Source organism: Amblyomma americanum, chromosome 5, assembly GCF_052857255.1.
Source record: "Amblyomma americanum isolate KBUSLIRL-KWMA chromosome 5, ASM5285725v1, whole genome shotgun sequence".
Classification (NCBI taxonomy): Eukaryota; Metazoa; Arthropoda; class Arachnida; order Ixodida; family Ixodidae; genus Amblyomma; species Amblyomma americanum.
In genome coordinates this window covers 124803060-124820362 of record NC_135501.1, presented here as the reverse complement: position 1 = coordinate 124820362, position 17303 = coordinate 124803060, and the positions used below count along the sequence as shown (strand labels likewise).

Here is a 17303-nt window from a genome sequence, read left to right as displayed (position 1 = left end):
CAGTGTTTTTAAAACCTAGATTCAGGGCACCCCAAACTTACAAGATGATTTGGGCTATCTCGTACGGCCGATATTTTCTTAAAGTGGCTCATACGCATTGCAAAGTGAATGAATCAGTTTTGTTTTGTCAAGCGAAGCCAAGAAGCATTTAGTTAAAGACACAGGATAGGGGCGTAGGATTAGTTACGATTCTCCTTTCGCGTTCCTTCTTCGTTTCATGCTTGTAGTTTGTGGTTATTGAGGTGGATACTGCGGTAGCACAAGAAGGTCGATAGGCTCGAGAATGTGTCATCATATCTTTCAAAGGTAAGGCAAAATTCGCTTAGCCGGTTTGATTTCAAGCGTGGGATGTTGTGTTCAAAATATTAACCATCCAACAAAAGGTGCATTCATGAAATAGTAAGTGGAGGGATATTTAGGGAAAAAGCGAAAGAAAGTTTTTTTTTTTTTAAGGTATCAACTTCGGCGTTCCTTACGCCTCTGACCGATTAAAACAATGGCGTTTTCCTGGTATCCTAAATAACTCTTTGTAGACCGAGTTTCCCTTCAGACATTTTACTTTGTCATCTACATGATGTCTCCCTCCTCAAGAACGTTCTTTTTCTAAACTGCAATTTATAGACAGGCTTCCGGTGCATAAGGCTAAAGATTAATTCAGCCAACGGCTGCGAGTGTCCTTCCCTTTGAAGCTTGAGTGAGAGTGTCTTCTCTTTATCTATTGGTACTCCTAATAAAAAGTCATAATTCAGTCATGCAGACGCGCCACAATAGTTCTGTCTGTAAGTGCAAAGTAAACATTTGGCCCTTCTTTGCTTAAGACGACCAATTTGCATCCTGACCCCAAATAGAGTAATTTTTTTTTGTACTGCCAATACACACGGGCAAAACTGTTCTTTGACATTCTGAAAAGCTGCTATTGTTTCTGCCATGCCAGAGAAGAAAAAATAGCCATAAGGATTTTTTTATTCTACAGCAGTCCACGCACATATATAGAGTGTTCGAACGGCAAGCTCTGATGTGCATTTATGCCAGCCGCCACGGCCTGGCGGGCTTGATTTAGCTTTTAGACCCAAGGAGTTAATCACGGTACTTAGCAATGCGCATTGACGAAAATGTCTTGTTTCAAGCCCTAGGGCACTCGTAAATGACGCCAGTGTATTGCCCGGTGTGTTGTTTGAGCGCTCTACATAGTTCTGTGGACGACTGTACAAAGTTCTCAGTGGAGCGGGGGAGCAATTTTGACCCCTCCCCCTCAGAGATAAACTGCCTGCGGTAGATTTTATTTGTGGATTTTATTTGTGCGGTAGATTTTATTTGTCATGCTTTCAAGGCGAGCTGTGTTCACATTCTCTGAATTGCATTCATTGTTTTTAGAAAGCAAACGCCTGATTGTCGGGAACAGATTTCGTACCTGTCGTGCTCATTACTCAGTCACTGTCACCAACCACAGCGCAATGCTCACATGCCGACAATGTTAGCCCCACTCTGTCAAAAGAAATAATTGGGTCGGAAGGAATGAATGCACCAAAATCAAATGCAGTCCCCTATCTGCTTCCCCATACCGTACGGATCTCTAGTCTCGCAACTCGAATGTGTCTGTCAGTCGCAACTACTGTGAACACATCGAGAAGCACTACGCACTTGTGCTATCCGCATGACCGCCATGCCCGCGATTGTGAAGCTGCTTCTGTTGCTGATTTCGGGAGGCGCCTTTGTGCTGGGTAAGCTTAAGACACCCGGCGGCCCGCTAAAGATGCACCAGGATCCAACAGACAGTTTCTCGGTAAGTGTTTGCGACTTAAACGCACCGGTGGTTTGTTACTGCAGGTAAAGGAAATGGACGGGCATGTCACGGGTGGTGGTCAAAGACTCGTCGTAGGCCGGAGCGAATAGCAAGTAATTGTCCATATGTGGTTGCCGGATTTACACCTTTCTTCTTAAAGGAGCCATTTCTATGACGCACCAGCATGACGTAGCCAGAAGATTAGCAACCTGAAAATTAATGCGCGTGAAAGCGCAAGTTGGGTAAGCCAGGCGTCCGCGAGAATTTAAATAGACACTGAGCAAAAACTGAAGTTGGTATGTACCAATGAGGACTCCCGTTCCAATCTCAAAATTACCCCATTACAATAAACAGAAGTGTTATAAGCTAAACTCAACAATTCAAAAAAATGTAGAATTGCCCTTAAGTCTGCCTAATAGCGGCAGTGCGAAAGCCTTTCCCTTTCCTCTGTTTGTCCTTCCATTTTTTCTTTTCTATTTCGACTCTTTGAAATTTTGTTCTTTTTATTTATATTTGTTTTGTTGATTGCGTTCTTTTCAATCTTTTTTCTGTTTATTTTTGTTAACATTTTTGTAAACGTTTTTAACATACTTTTGTTTACATCGTTTTCCATCACATCAGTCAGACAATACCTCCCTTAAACACAACATTTTTTTCATTAATTCAATATCATTAATTAACTAATTGCAGTTCATCAACCAGACATTCCCATTGCAAGATCTACTCACGCTCTGTCTAAAACAATCAGACTTTTGCACATTGTTCTCCACAAAACGACGTGATTGTGGGAAAATGTTTGCGGACACTTTTTGCTGATGCGGTAAAAGCTACCTGTGTAATGCTTTCTCAATAATAAAGGCGTCGCAGCCAGTAGCCGATTTCGAATGTAAACTGCATGAGTCGACGACTATTTTTCAAATGGGGATCTCAGAGGCTAAGCTTTGAGGCCGTTCATTTCAGAACGACGGCCGCCCGTCTGTTTCTGTAAGGACGTCACCAATTTTAGTCGACTGGTGGGAAAGTCTTTGAACTCAAATTATTCGAAAAAAAAATGTTTATTTTGTTGTCGGTGAAACGTCAGCGTAATGCGGAGAAAAAGCAAGAGAATGAATTTTAACCAATAAGATTCACTGCTGCCAGTTGGCCTCAGTACCCCTTTCAGTTATTTGAGTTTGTTTCAAAAATTGTCAGTTGAAATTCAGGGCTTGCCACCCTATAACCTTCGTTGCCTTTTGTAGCATGATACACAAAACAGACTTCTTGGCACAATTTTTCTAAAAGGTTGTGAATTCTTCTTTGGCTAGCGCAATGGACCAGATGCACAGCATCAGGCCTTAGTCTTTCTCCGTAGTTCTTCTATTGCAAAGCTGAGCGTTCCACGACTCTCATCTTGTACACGTATCCTCGATGTTAAAAGTACTGGCACAAGTGAGTCGTGATAGCAGGTACAAAACCGTGGGTTGCCGTATTGATGTGCCAGGAATATGTCGAGAGAAGGAATTGCTGCTCTGCTACAGTTTTCACTGTTATGACAGGTGCACTTTTCGGAAGGTGGTTGTGACTGCGAGGAATTATTTAGTATTACTTTATTTTTATTTTATTTTATTCATTTCAGAGGTATTGCCAGCCTTCGCAGAGGGTTCTTTGGCAGGAGTGAGCATATATGGTGAAGAAAGCATAAAAAAGCGCTACAAGATATGATAATGATAACAGTGGTGTCGTCCGCCTGCTTGAGCGGATTAACACAGAGAAGAAAAGAAAAAATAAAAAAAAATAAGAAAGAAAAATGCTTTGTACAAGCTCGCGCTGTTCAGGCATATAGAAACAACACTGGCACATAACACAAGAACACTGGCATCAATAGCACGCTTTAGTAAATAAACACTAACGGTTGACATACGCTGATCCATCAGCAATGACAATAATCACAACCACAAAGCAATATCAATAGCGGGAACCAAAAACGCTTAGGTTGAGCAAACTTATGCACTTCAATTTTTATAAGAAAGATTCGACAGTCGGGCATTCCACAGCGTCACAAGAGAAAGCGTTCCACTGGCGGACGGTTCTCGGAAAAAAGGAATTTTGAAAGGTATCTGTTCGGCACATGTATTCTTTTAATTTTTTGGAATGGTTTGATTGTGTACATCGCCTTATAACATGTTCGATATAAATGCTACTATCTATACCTAGCTTACCATTGTAGAGTAGATGCATGTATTTCATTCGTTCAAAATACCGTCGCAATTGTAATGGTTCTAAATTAGCTTTTTTCACAAGTGCAGTTGCTGAGGTACGCCAACTATATTAGTTATAGATGAATCGAGCTGACTTTTTTTGGATGCTTTCGAGTTTCGCAATGTTTAATTGAGTGCACGGATCCCAGACTACAGAAGCGTATTCAAGAACGGGTCTGATAACAGTTTCGAAGGCAAGGAGCTTTATCTCTTGTGTAGAATTGCGCAGGGTTCTTCCATGTAACCTAGTTTCTGCATTGCCTTTTTTGTAATGTATGAAACAAGTTCATTCCATCTGAGATCTGAGGTGAGGATTACACCTAAGTATTTACAGCTTTTAACGGAAGATAAAGGGTGTCCATTGACGGAATAGGGAAATAGGAGGAGTTTGCTTTTGCGTGTTACTGTCATTGTTACCGTTTTCCTCCTGTTCATTTCATTTGCCACGTTGAGCACCAGTTTTCTATATGAGCTAGCGAAAAATTTATTTGAGATTGGTCATTCGAGTTTTTAATTTCTTGATAAATAATACAATCATGAGCAAAACTAAAACTAGGAAGAAAAGGGGCCCAAGAACAAATCCCTGTGGAACACCCGACTGGACAAACATATAGCTCGAGCATACTCCATCAATTCCCACACATTGGCCTCTACAGGAGAGATAAGCTGCTATCCATGCAAGCAATGTGTCGTTCTTGAGTATGGTTCGCAGTTTTATTAGCAGCTTTGGGTGGGACACGTAGTATAAAGCTTTTTCAAAATCTAAAAAATTAATATGAAACTGGCTTTGTTTATCGAGTGCTGCTGCAAAATCATGCACTGCCTCTATAAGTTGCGTGACCGTAGATATGCCCCTGCGGAAGCCGTGCTGTCGGGAATCGACTAAGTTGTGCTGCTCCAGGAAAGAAGATATGTTTGAAAATAAAATGTTCCATTATTCTAGCGCTTGTGCTCAATAGACAAATTGGTCTATAGGATGCTCGAAGTGATTTGTTTTCCGCTTTCGGTATTTGCGTAATTTCCGCATACTTCCAGTCAACTGGAAGCGCTGCTTGAGATAGGGATATTCTAAAAATAACAGATAAGTATTTGCAGCACCACCCTGCGTACCTGTACAGGAAGGCGTTTGGGATCCCGTCAGTTCCGTGTGCCTTTTTTGTATCGATGTACAGTAAAAGCGATAAGACGCCTTGTTCTGATATGGATACATCACTGATAGCGGAGTTACCATGGCATGCAAAATATGGTATTTTGCCGTCATCAAATGTAAATATGGAACAGAAAAATTTGTTGGATGCGTTCGCAATATGGGACTTGTCAGTCACAGTCGCACCGTCGATACACATACTCAGAATTGGTCTTTTCTGGGTTTAAAATGCCGCCAGAACTTGGCAGGGGATGAGACAAGGAAAGTTTTCATGGTTACATGATGATAATTATATTTTGCTTTTCTTATGCATCCCTTCAGCTGAAGGTGCATGTCTGAAAGCTTGAGCATATTAGAAGGAGAGGGAGACTTCCTGATTTGTTTTCTAAGTCTTTTTGTTTTCCGCTTTAAGCGCACAATCTCTTTGGATATCCAGAGATTTGTGTTATGTACAATTTTTTGAGTACATGGTACGAAATCATTTATACACTTTAACACCAAACTCTTAAAGATCAACCATAAGCGGTCCACCCGACATGTCTCGGAAAGAGAGAGGAAGTTAGAAAAGGAGCGGTCCAACGCATCCAGAATGCCAACGTCATCGGAACGTGAAACATTTGGAAAAGCACGTTTATTCTTCCTGCAGTTAGGAACAATGTTTAGTTTGAAGGCTAAGCATATCATCTTGTGGTCTGATATGCCTTCCACGATGTGCAGTTCTGGACCGCGACGAAGTAGTCCATCGGATAAAAGAAATAAATCTAAAATGGACGCTGAATCGTTCTGAATGCGTGTGGGCTGCTTTACAAGCTGGGCTAAACTATGGAAAAGAATTATGTCAACGAAGGGCTCTGCTGATTTGGACAGAGGATCAGGAAATTCGCTTTCCCAGTCGATGGCCGGAATAATAAAATCGCCGCCGATTAAGATGTTGGGTGAGATTTTCTTGCACTGAAAAAGGAAATCATTAAGTTTTTCGAAGAAGATATTATCGGAGTTAGGAGGCCTATAAAATGCTCCTATGGTAAGGTTCAGTTCCCTTAAACAAATCTTAGCAACAACGCACTCAATTTCAGGTATGTCAGGCAACCTAACTACTTGCAATGATTCTTTAAACATTATTGCAACTCCGCCACCCCTAGAACTTCTGTCTTTACGGAGTATGCGGTATCCTGGTGGTGTTATTTCGAAATCGCCGACCTCAGGGTGTAACCAAGTTTCTGTTATAATTAAAATATGTGGTTTGTGTGCTATTGTTATGCTTTCTAGATCATCCAATTTATTTAGTACGCTCCGAGCGTTCAAGCACTGAAAATGTAAGGGGGGGGGGGGGTCACTATTAGTTCTTTGTATCGGTGATTTATTGCTGGGGTCAGGGCGTTTACCAACGGAGATTCTTATATTTGCAGTGTCGTCCCATTCAAACAGCTCACCGTCAACCTTTATCTTATCATACACCAATCTAACTTTCCTTCCAGTTTCCCTAATTTCCGACGTGCTGTCCCATAGTTTCTTCCTCTTCTGACGCGTCGCTGCCGAGAAATCTTCAGAAATCGAGATACCACTGTCTTTTAACTTAAAGCAATTCTGCATAATGCGGAACTTCTCGCGATGATCGATAAGCTTTAGGATTATAGGTCGGGGTTTGTCCGGCTGTATTCGACCGAAGCGATGTATCCGTTCAGTTGATGACACAGTTATGTCTAGCTTCTTTTTAAACACGCCCTCAACTACGCGCGAGGTAAGGTCTTCAGGTGTCTCCTCAGCCACCTCAGCAATGCCAAAAACAAGAACAATATTTCGTCTGGAACGGTTTTTCAAGTCGATAAGCTTGCTCTGGAGATATTGAAAACTTCTTTCAAGGCCAGGAACCCTTGTACCAACTTCGGTTATAGCTGAAGATGTGGCTTCGACTTTTTCTAGCTTTGCCTCAATTTCATCGAGCCTTTTCTAAATGTTCTTTTGGCCCTCAAGTATTTAAACCAGCATTTCTTCTGTCGTATGCCCAGGGTTGGATTCTATGTCACCACATAGCATGAGCAAGGAGAACAGATTTTGAATTTTGCGAAAAATCACAAGAACAATGTTGGGACACGTCAGCTGGATGAAACAACGATTAGTGGTCCTAACAGAAGAATTTTGACAACAAACCTGCACAAAAAGGTGAAACGGGTTTGACATGCTGACAGGTGGCCAGCTGGCGTGCCCACTGAAGATCTTCGGATGGGGCGGGCTTTTTATATCCTTCGCTGCCGATGTTGATGGGGCTGGACGCAGTGATGCCCAGTAGTCTTGGAAGAGCGGCCAATCTTGTGCGCAGTCTCCGTCTGGGCTAGGCGCAGCGTTGACTAAGCGTATCATATCCTGTGATGCGCTGGACTTGGCTGTCGTGGCTAGCAGAAATATCTGCACAAAAAGGTGAAACGGGTTTGACATGCTGACAGGTGGCCAGCTGGCGTGCCCACTCTCCGCCAGTGGCCAGTCTGAGGGCAATAAATGAAGCCCAAAGAGGTGCCAGCATCTCTTTTGTGCATTTCTCAAGTCGTTTGGTGACCTTGCTTGCTGAAATCAAGAACGTCGATGTGTTTACGGGGAAAACAGGAAGAAATATATAAGCATGGTAAAAATAGTACGAGAATGAAAATTGTGTGCGGCTTTCAACCAGGTAGCTACCCTTTCTACAAAACCGGAACCAGGCATCCATGTAAATTTGCGGGCTTTATGAGAGCTACGAAAGTTTTTTGGGGGTTAATTTTTATTCGGCTAACTGCAGCTTCAAAAAGTAGGGCACAGGGCATTAATAATAAAGTTTTCTGTAATATGGTACGATCTTGTGAAAATTTATTTCCTTATTTGGCTACCTCTAGGACATGGCCCATTTCTCACTTTTGAGGAGACATGGAAGCGTAACTTAAAACTGCTATGTATAACTTCTAGTACACTAACTACTTTTCATACCACTAACTTTAGGGTACATAGCAACAAACAGAGCAAGTACACCAGGATGCAGAATTTTTTTATATTTCCGGTCATCATGTGCGTCCATCAATGCAGATTAGATAAGTGCGGCAGAAACACGACCACTCATTAAAAATTTCAGGCTTTTCCAAAATATCGGCAGGAGAGTATAGCTAGAACAGTTAGCTGCGTTTCCGGCCTAACAAGATCAGTAGCAGTAAAAACAATGATTTTAAGCGAGCTCTAGAAATCGCGTTTTGTCTAAGGCTTCCAGCTGTTTTCCAATCAACAGTGAGAACGACTCTGTTTTAGCAATTAAGAATTATAATCCAACAGTTTGCGTTTTGTCAGCAAAGTTTAATTGATTGTCCGAAAAAATGTTTAATAGATCAGATTTCAGACACGCGGTTGAGCGAAGATACGTTCTGTTTAAGCGCGAGCTTTTGACGTTAATGGCGATGCCAGGGGTATTAGGATTCTCCATCCATCGTTGAAAGAGACGATTTTTGTGGCCTAGGCTCAGATTTCCACAGTTAAAAAATTTTTGCTTCCCATCTTTCTTTGTGTCATTTGTTAGGGGTGACTATACCTTTCGTCCAATTTTTGGCTACTTTCTTAAAAACACGCATTTTATTTTTAATAAGAAAACTTCATCTGTAAAAGAATGTGACAATTGACCTCTCGAGGCAAGCTAAAATTGATTTCAGTGTTCGTGTAAGTGAGCATATCACCACACAGGATTTTATGTAAATTTATAGAACACAAAACACCAAAACTGTGCAGTCGTTGAAGGCATTACCTTATTCGAGAAGAAAAAAGTCTTTACGTATACAAATCAGAGCTTGTAATGCGACAGACTGCACTGTGATTACTGCTTTCCTCAGCGCCTGTACGAAGCTTTAAGGACCATAGTTTTTGCTTTAACAAAGCAGGAGGGCTGCGTAATAACTGAAGCGCTTCAATCCACACGTGTGCATAAGACATTAGACCAAAGGTTCGTACTTCTTTGAAAAAAAAATGAACAATTCCTTGGAAGCCGTATATAAACATTAAACAGAACAAGATAATTCTTTGCACTAACTCTGAAACACCTTTCAAAGAGAGCACATCAACTCGCTCAATCACTGCGTTGTGTTCTTATCGACTCGTCAGAAAAGTGATACACTTCTACACGCAGCAGAGAATCCACAATCACGCGCTAAAGTTGTGGAGCTCCTTTTGTCGCCTTTTTTACGCTCGCACCCTCTGTCACTCGCACCTGCATATGGGGAACCTGCGCTGCCAAGGTGGCACTGCAATTGTTCCATCCGGTGACCCAAATCTGCTTTTGTCAGCCGCTTGGTCCGCTGAAAATGCGAGCACACAATCTGCTCAATTACATACCCGCATTTGGATGACAGCATTCATATCTTAGCTTCTCTCGGCGTAGCGCATGTAGCTGACGCACGGCACGTGCGCCTTCGACAGAGGGCGGAGGCTCACGCCAATAAGCGCCTGAAGGTGGAGCGGAAAAATCTTAAGGCTACTACCCAAAGCTGCTTGCTCTTCTTGCTAGACGGTGTGTTATGGCGCTGCAATCGGCACCGCAAACTCCAACGCAAGTTCCTCATACTAGCCCAGAGATGGCCAATGGTTAGATTCTTTAGACGTCAGGCAGCTGCCATTCTCGCCAACAGTAAACCGCGTAGCTCCGTCGTTTCAGGTAGCTCCCAACCCGGAGCCGTATTGCCAAACCATATCACGTAGGCACACTCAAGCAGACGCCGCCTACGAATGCGATCACGTGATATGACGTCACATTAGTCAACAGTAAAGGTAGTTGCATTAGGTGCGGCCGTGGTATTTTCTCTCTGTTGTAAATGGTCGTAAAAAAGTGGTTTCAACGTCTGTGCAAGACGCCTCGTTGGATCCTGCATACTTGCGTCGATTCCAAGGTCGTATGGAAGCAGCGCCATTGGATGATCGATAGCGTCGTCCAACACATTTCAAACCGACGTAAGATCTAGGCGCTAGCGACTTCAACAATTGTTTATTGGGAGCAGTTTATGGTTTCTGCAAGCGTTAATCATCATGGACAGCGGCGACTAACCGCTGCTCACGGTTAATTTCCTGTTTACGCATAAGGTGGACAGCACAAATAAAGTGTACCCGTAGTGAAAGTTTTTAAGATTAGTGTGAATGCATGTCTGTCAAGGCAGTGAAATCTGCACCTGCTCACAACGCACGCCGTATTTTCCGACCGCTGAAATGAACTTGGCGTTGTGCAGCTAGTCGCATTCGTTGAGAAGGTTGCAGTGATCGCGAAGGTAGCAGTGATCGCAACTGAATCGCACGACGTTGTTTCTGCTCCGTATCCATCACCGATTTTGATTGCGGTTCATGCGGGTACTGTGCTTGAAAACTCGCACAAAGTTACGCTGCCCTCGAACGTGGAACAACGACTTTAAAACGCCGACGCAACTCTTAATGCGAATTCTCGACTGGGCCAAGCACATTCCCTAGAATAAGCCTGGCTGCTATACAGGTTGCTAATACCGTCCGTAAGTACAAATAGAGTAAACACATATTTCAAACAGCTAAGAACATACTTTACATTATCAGTTATTCAAAATAGCTCAAGCTCGTTTTATATTGGTGAGAGAGAAAAATATTTGCTTGCAGCATTTCGCAAGTCAAGCGCAGTTGTCTCAGTAATATGTAAACAGGCCTCCTCCCTGGCTCCCTACTGACAGTTCTTGCTGAAGACGTACGTATATCTATTCATTTATAAGGTGCGTGTGTGTCTTAATTGTGCATACATTAAAAATTCACATTTTAGTGCACTGCGGTCGAATGCGAATGCACGCGAAAAAAATATGACCATATAAGCATTTGAAACATGAAGCAACAGTGGTAACTAAATGTGTTCATGGTTTTACTTAACACTGATAATGCACTAATACTGATTCATTTTTCCTTGTTTCCTTCAGGCTTTTATCAATGCCAAAATATAAATAGCACTGTGTCGCTGGAAAGCTGCCGCGATATGCATCACTCGGGAAATGCCCACGACCTTGTTCTGCGCAGTGACAGCGGGATATCAGAAGTCGCTTAGCATTTTTTCCTGAGCTAATATTACAGTTGCACAAGCCAGGATGCAGCGCTGAAAACAAGCAGGGAAAGTTCTGCTGAAGGACAGTCATTGTTGACCTGCACAGAATAAGCTGGGAGATCATCTGTGCATTTCCAAAGCGTTCTCAAATGTCTATGTGAATGCAAAAGAAAGTTGGTGCCTTGTGTTGCATAAAAGTTTACACATGCTGGTCTCATTAGTGCAAACATAATGAGATTTAGAAGGCAGTAAACTGGATTACAGGTAGAGTAAATGCAAGAACTAATTTGGAGGGTTTAGATTGTGATGGCTCGTGGCTTAATCTGGGAAAGACTACCTTGTATTGTAAGGGAAAGAAGATACCATGACCAGATTATATGGTTATCTCGAGTAAACACTGTGATCGGAAGCAGAGTTTGTAAAATTGGATTTTCATTAAAAGAACTATGACGCCACAGAACAAAACAAAATTCGTCAAAAACTTCCCGAATCATATACCTTATTTACACACCGGAAGTGCCATCATAGTTTTGATCATTCTGTGTGCAAAGTTATGTGTTAGCACGTGAAGTGCCAGGCACACAGACGCCTCCGGCTTACACAATTTCTGGTAGCCGAAGCGATTGTATTTCTGGTGTTAATATCATTGTCAGGGCTCAGCGGCTTACATCTCGCGCATATTTCTCGTAACGCAAAATGAATTATGCTCCTTAAAAATGCAAGACCAGAGCCGCTTCTTTACAATTGTAACCTCTATATCTCAAAAATGGCTTTTTGTAGACCACAGTACCAAATTAGCCGTTTTTTAACAGGATACAGAGTAGAAGAAAAGAATACAAAGCACAGGTTTCAGACACGAAACTAATGGCCGGCTGGAGCAAAACTAGGCGCCAGTGCAAAGTGCACCCTTATGAAAATGGTCTATAGACTGTCTATAGACATTAAAGACGCCCTTTAGACTTTGCTTTTTGTCAATAGACAGTCTATAGAGAATCTACAGCCTAAAGTCTATTACCGCCCTAATTTCCTTTTGTCTATAGATGGTTCATAGACTGCCTATAGACTGAAGTGTAAAACCGCGTCTATAGATGGTTCATAGACTATCTATAGACTATCTAAACAATCTATAGATGGTACATAGACTATCTATAGACTAAAGTCTATAACAGATATAATTTTTCTTTGTCTATAGACGGTCAATAGATTATCTAAAGAATAAAGTCTATAACCGTCCTATTTCCTTTTGTACATAGACTGTCTGTAGATCATCTATAGACTAAAGTTTATAACAGACAATTTTTTTCGTCTATGTCTAGTCAATATATTATCTATAGACTAAAGTCTATAACAGCCTTAATTTCCTTCTGTCTATAGGTGGTCCAAAGACTATCTATAGACTAAAGTCTCTAACCTCAATTTTCTTCTGCCTATAGATGGTCTATTGAATATCTGTAGACTAAAGTCTATAACGTAGAAAAGTTTTCTTTCGTCTATAGACGGTGAATAGATTACCTACAAACTGAAGTCTATAACTGCCTCATTTCCTTTTGTGCATAGAAAGTTGATAGAAAATCTATAGACTAATGTCTATAGCAGACATAATTTTCCTTTGTCTATAGGCGGTCAAAAGATTTTCTATAGACTAAAGTCTATACCTGCCTTATTTCTTTTTGTCCATAGACAGTCTATAGACCATCTATAGAATAGAGCTTATAACCGCCATAATTTCCTTTTGTCTATAGACAATCTATAAACCATCTATAGGCTAAAGTCTATAACCGGCTTCGCAGCCATTTGTCTACAGACGGCCTATAGACAATTTATAGACCAAAATCTCTAACCGCCTTAATTTCCTATCGTCGATTGACAATCTTTAGACTGCATATAGACTGTTGTCTATAGACCTATTGTCTATTGTTTATAACAATCCCAATTTTATCTAACAATGTATACACTGCCTTTCAACTAAATCCATAAAATATCCATTTCTTTTCGCACTGCATGCTGAGTAGAAATGCATCGGGCCGCCACGGTGGTTAAGTGGTTATGGCGCTCGGCAGCTGACACGAAAGACGCGAGTTCGATGCCAGCTGCGGCGCTCGAATTTCGATGAAGACGGAATTCTTGAGGCCCGTGTAGTTTGTGATGTCAGTGCACGTTAAAGAACCCTAGGCGGTCGAATTTTCCGGAGCCCTTCACTACGGCGTCCCTCATTCCCTGAGTTGGTTTGGGACGTTAAACCCCCACGAACCAAACTGCATCGGGTGACTGCAACCATTGTCAGAGTCCTCCGCTTCCTTTGCTATTTCTGGAATAAAAAAAAATATTGTCCAAACACAATAAAATACCTTCCTTTATATTGTTTTTAGAAGCTTTAAAACGCTAATTTTCTTTAAACCGGGACGCATATTGAGATTATAATTCATTAATCTTTAATGCTGAGAGGTAGAGCGAGGAAAGGCACCCATTTCTTAAGTAACGGTGCTGCAAACTGTGCTACATCAAACGAACACGCTCTCCCTTGAAGGAATCGCTTGAGAATATACCATTACATCGTTGTATCGTAACTGTCCAACGCGCTTAATTGAGAAGCATTTCATCAGTGACTGTACATTTATTTCTCCTTAAAACATCGTGTAAAACAAGGGGGCATAACGGGGTTGAGAATTCGAGGATGTGCCCATCTCTCAGAAACATGATTTGAAGAGTCTCATAGATCACGGTTCTCTGCGGAATTAAGATATACCATTTATACCTTTGCAGTTTGCATTCACGTGAACAAGTGCTGCGACTCAACAATCAGAAACCCAGTGTATTTTCAATCTTCGCCGTACACCTGCTGCACCGGAGGCGATAACGCGCTGTTGTCCATACAGGTTTTCCAAACACGGGCACACGCCAAAAAACCTAATGCTATGCAGCATTATACTTATTTGAAAAGGGCGCCACATACTATTCGATGGGAGATGCGGCGCTCATGGACAAAGTAGTAAGTTTTCGGTTTTGGTTTTCGCGAAAGTAATAAGGTTTTTAAAGCGCGAGTAGAGAATTTTATGCTTTTAACCAATGGCCCATTGTGGTCTTGGATGCTAGAGCCAGCTACACTTGGGAAGAGTGCAACCAATATAGACATGACCGTGAAATTGGTTTCTGTTTCAATTTTTACCCATTTTCCCGGAGGCGGCGGAAAATCATCCGGACAGAAAACAACTGTGCGCCGGTGTGTCGGCATCGGCGGCGTTTTCTCTCGTGGATTACGTTTTGATTGAAGTTCGACATAATCAGCCACTTACGGTAAGTCTACACAATTATTTTTATTCATTTGTTCTCCTTAGCCACTCTGAGCATTGCTGTGTGTGCAGAGCAGATTATGTGCGCAGCGACAAACTTCCTATCCACGTTTGTAAGCACGTTTGTGTGAGCTGCGGCAGCCGCCATGTTCTCGAATAATGCGCTTACATCTGTGTCGCTGTCTTTCCTAACGCGCGGAAAGGCTGTCGGTGCGAAACCCGGGACGGTAAGCCCTCCTCGCGAGTTGTCTACTGGCTTTTTCGTGTTGAATGGTAGGTGCACAGCCAGAAATATCGCTTAGCCCGTGACTGAAGGCCGAAATGAAACTAAGCGTTAGAGCCGTGTGAGCACGAATTACTTGGCATCTGCGGAAACGCACAATAAAGGTCTGAGGTGAATTGCATTTATTTTTTATCCTTTGTGTTATCGCTTGTCGGGACCATGGAGTGCTGTTCATTGAGAGATGTGCATTAATTGCTTGTTTGTTGTAGCCGCTCACTCTGTGCGCTTCGTGGGCAGCGACGTATCACCAAATATGTTTTGTAACGCTATTGACTAGAGCTCGAGGCGTTTGTCAAAGTTGTAGTGAAGCGGTGGTGGAGGAATTCTATTAGAGTGATGGCTGAAAAAAAAAGTGGTTGCCGGCGCAAATGGCGAGCGTGTACAAACACCGCGAAGAACCTACGAGCTGCATCCCGTATCCCTTTCGTTGCACACGTATGGATTCGTCCATCCCTGTTATCCGAGCCGTTGGCCGCCGCCGCTGGCCTGCGGGCAATTCATTTCGAAAGCTGAGTAAAGGTCGCCTCGACAAGAGATGGCTTACATTTCGTTCCGAGCGGCTCGTTCATGAACCCCGCTTACGCGTGCACAAATTTCTCCAGTACCAATTGTGCGATAGGCAGAGTACGCGTTTCTGATCTCAGACTGCTACATTACAAAAACGCCACTGTAGCTTGGCGCTTATTTGCGCCACGAATGGAATTCTGCTCGCGCTATTTTATTATGGCTGCGCCTTTTGATGAACACGTTAATTGTTTCAATGAAATAATTCTTACTTTGAGCGTGTTTGTTGCTTTCGTTGATTTTTCTAGCAGAGTTAGGTTAGGGTACCTGCATGCAAGAATCTTCTTTTTACTGCTTTGTCCGAGCTGCACATGAAGTAAAAACTTAACTGCATTTGAGATGGTATTTCATCCTTAAAATAATAAGCTTGTTGTCTGAAGCTCACGTCTGGTTCTGAAATGGCGCTGCTGCAGCCACTATGTGCTGTTTGAGTTTTTCTGGATAATGAGCACGGCATGGAAGCCCTGTAACCCGCTTGTTCCAAAGAACGCACGCTGTTGTATGAGTATGCTGTTTTGTTTAAGTGTTTCAAGTTGGTGGCGCAAAACCGTTGTGAACTGGTTCGCAGTCTGCCTGGTAGGTTTCGCATGGCTTGTGCCCGTTTGAGTATCAGCGTACGTAGCAGGCTTCATGAGGGGTGTTTTGAAGCGCTTGTTCAATAGCGGCTATAAGAATAAATGCTTGAGTATTCTCCAGTTGGGATCCTTTTGCAAGGAGCACTGAATGTACATTTTATGGGGCAGCTTTCTCAACAGCTCGTAGCGAGTCAATGATGATAAGCGCCACAATTTTTGCAAGTATTCTATTCCAATTAATGTAAAGGGAATGCATACAGGGGTCAGTATTGGCAGTAGGTATTTAGTGTAGAGGTAGAGTGCTGTACGAAATGTGGGTATTAGTTATATTGTTTTATGACAGCCACTTAGAATTTGTCATGCATATTACCTGAAATGATGAATCCGGCGTGATTGCTCAGTGGTTATCGTGTTCTTCAGGTGCTCAAGTTTTGCCATGTCGTCAGTTATGTTATGTAAAGCTACCTCAAGTTATCGTCACCACTGCAAAGTAGCGACGATAACTGCGAGCATCACATAACCGGCTCTGCCTTTGTGACGATTACCCACTGTGCAGCCGTACATCTCCCTGGTCATCGCACGTGCCCTGAAGACAGACGGTAGTCTCGAGCAACGGAACAGGAATGCGTGGTCGTCGGTGTCACCCGGAAATCCGGCACAGCAACAACGGTTCACTGTCGGCTATAAAAGAAGATTCCTTCCACTGGGACCTCACTTGGCAGTGGTAACCGTAACTGCAAGCATCACGTAACCGTCTCTGCCTTTGTGCAGGTTTGTGCATAATTATGCCTCACTCAGTGTGATCTTGTTTTCCTTTTATGTCGCCGCTGCTGCTAAGTGGATGGGTTTTTTGTAAAAAATCTTAGCGTACGTTGTTGTGGTTGCCATCTTCCACTCACTGATAGCATCCTTGCAACATGGTCAGAGTGAAAATTTCATTTTCACCGTGGTGCATGTGCGGGAATAACAGAAGAATCTTTCAATGCTATGCGCGACGCCAAAACGAAAGCATGGAAATGTGAATCTTGTCGAGGCAACCGCAAGGGCGCAAGCACCACAGAAAATCCGCAGCATGATTCCGACATGATACTCAGATTACGGCAGACAGAAACGAAGCTTGATGCTTTTTTGCCTTTGTCAAAAAGTTCGATTCATCTAAGTCGCAAATGCAGTTGCTCTCGGATAAGTTTGACGACTTTCAGGACCACCTGACTGTTCAAGAAAAACTACAAAACAACTAACGAAGTGAGTTGAAGGGCTGGAATCTAACAATGTAGGTAGTGATATAAGTCAACTGAAGCAGGAAAGCGGTCACGGTGGCTGAGTGGTTACGGCGCTCGGCTGCCGGCCCGAAAGACGCGGGTTCGATCCCGGC

The 17303-nt window shown here is 42.7% G+C and overlaps 1 protein-coding gene across 1 annotated transcript in view; it reads left to right on the top strand.

Moving 5' to 3' along the window:
- Window positions 1-1591: 1591 nt before the first annotated feature.
- The window catches only part of LOC144134998 (uncharacterized), a 41720-nt gene continuing 26008 nt past the window's right edge, over window positions 1592-17303 (top strand). Inside the window, exon 1 of the mRNA XM_077667780.1 lies at window positions 1592-1783. Coding sequence (XP_077523906.1) covers window positions 1655-1783 — 129 coding nt within the window. The 5' untranslated portion in view covers window positions 1592-1654. The remainder of the gene's footprint in view (window positions 1784-17303) is intronic.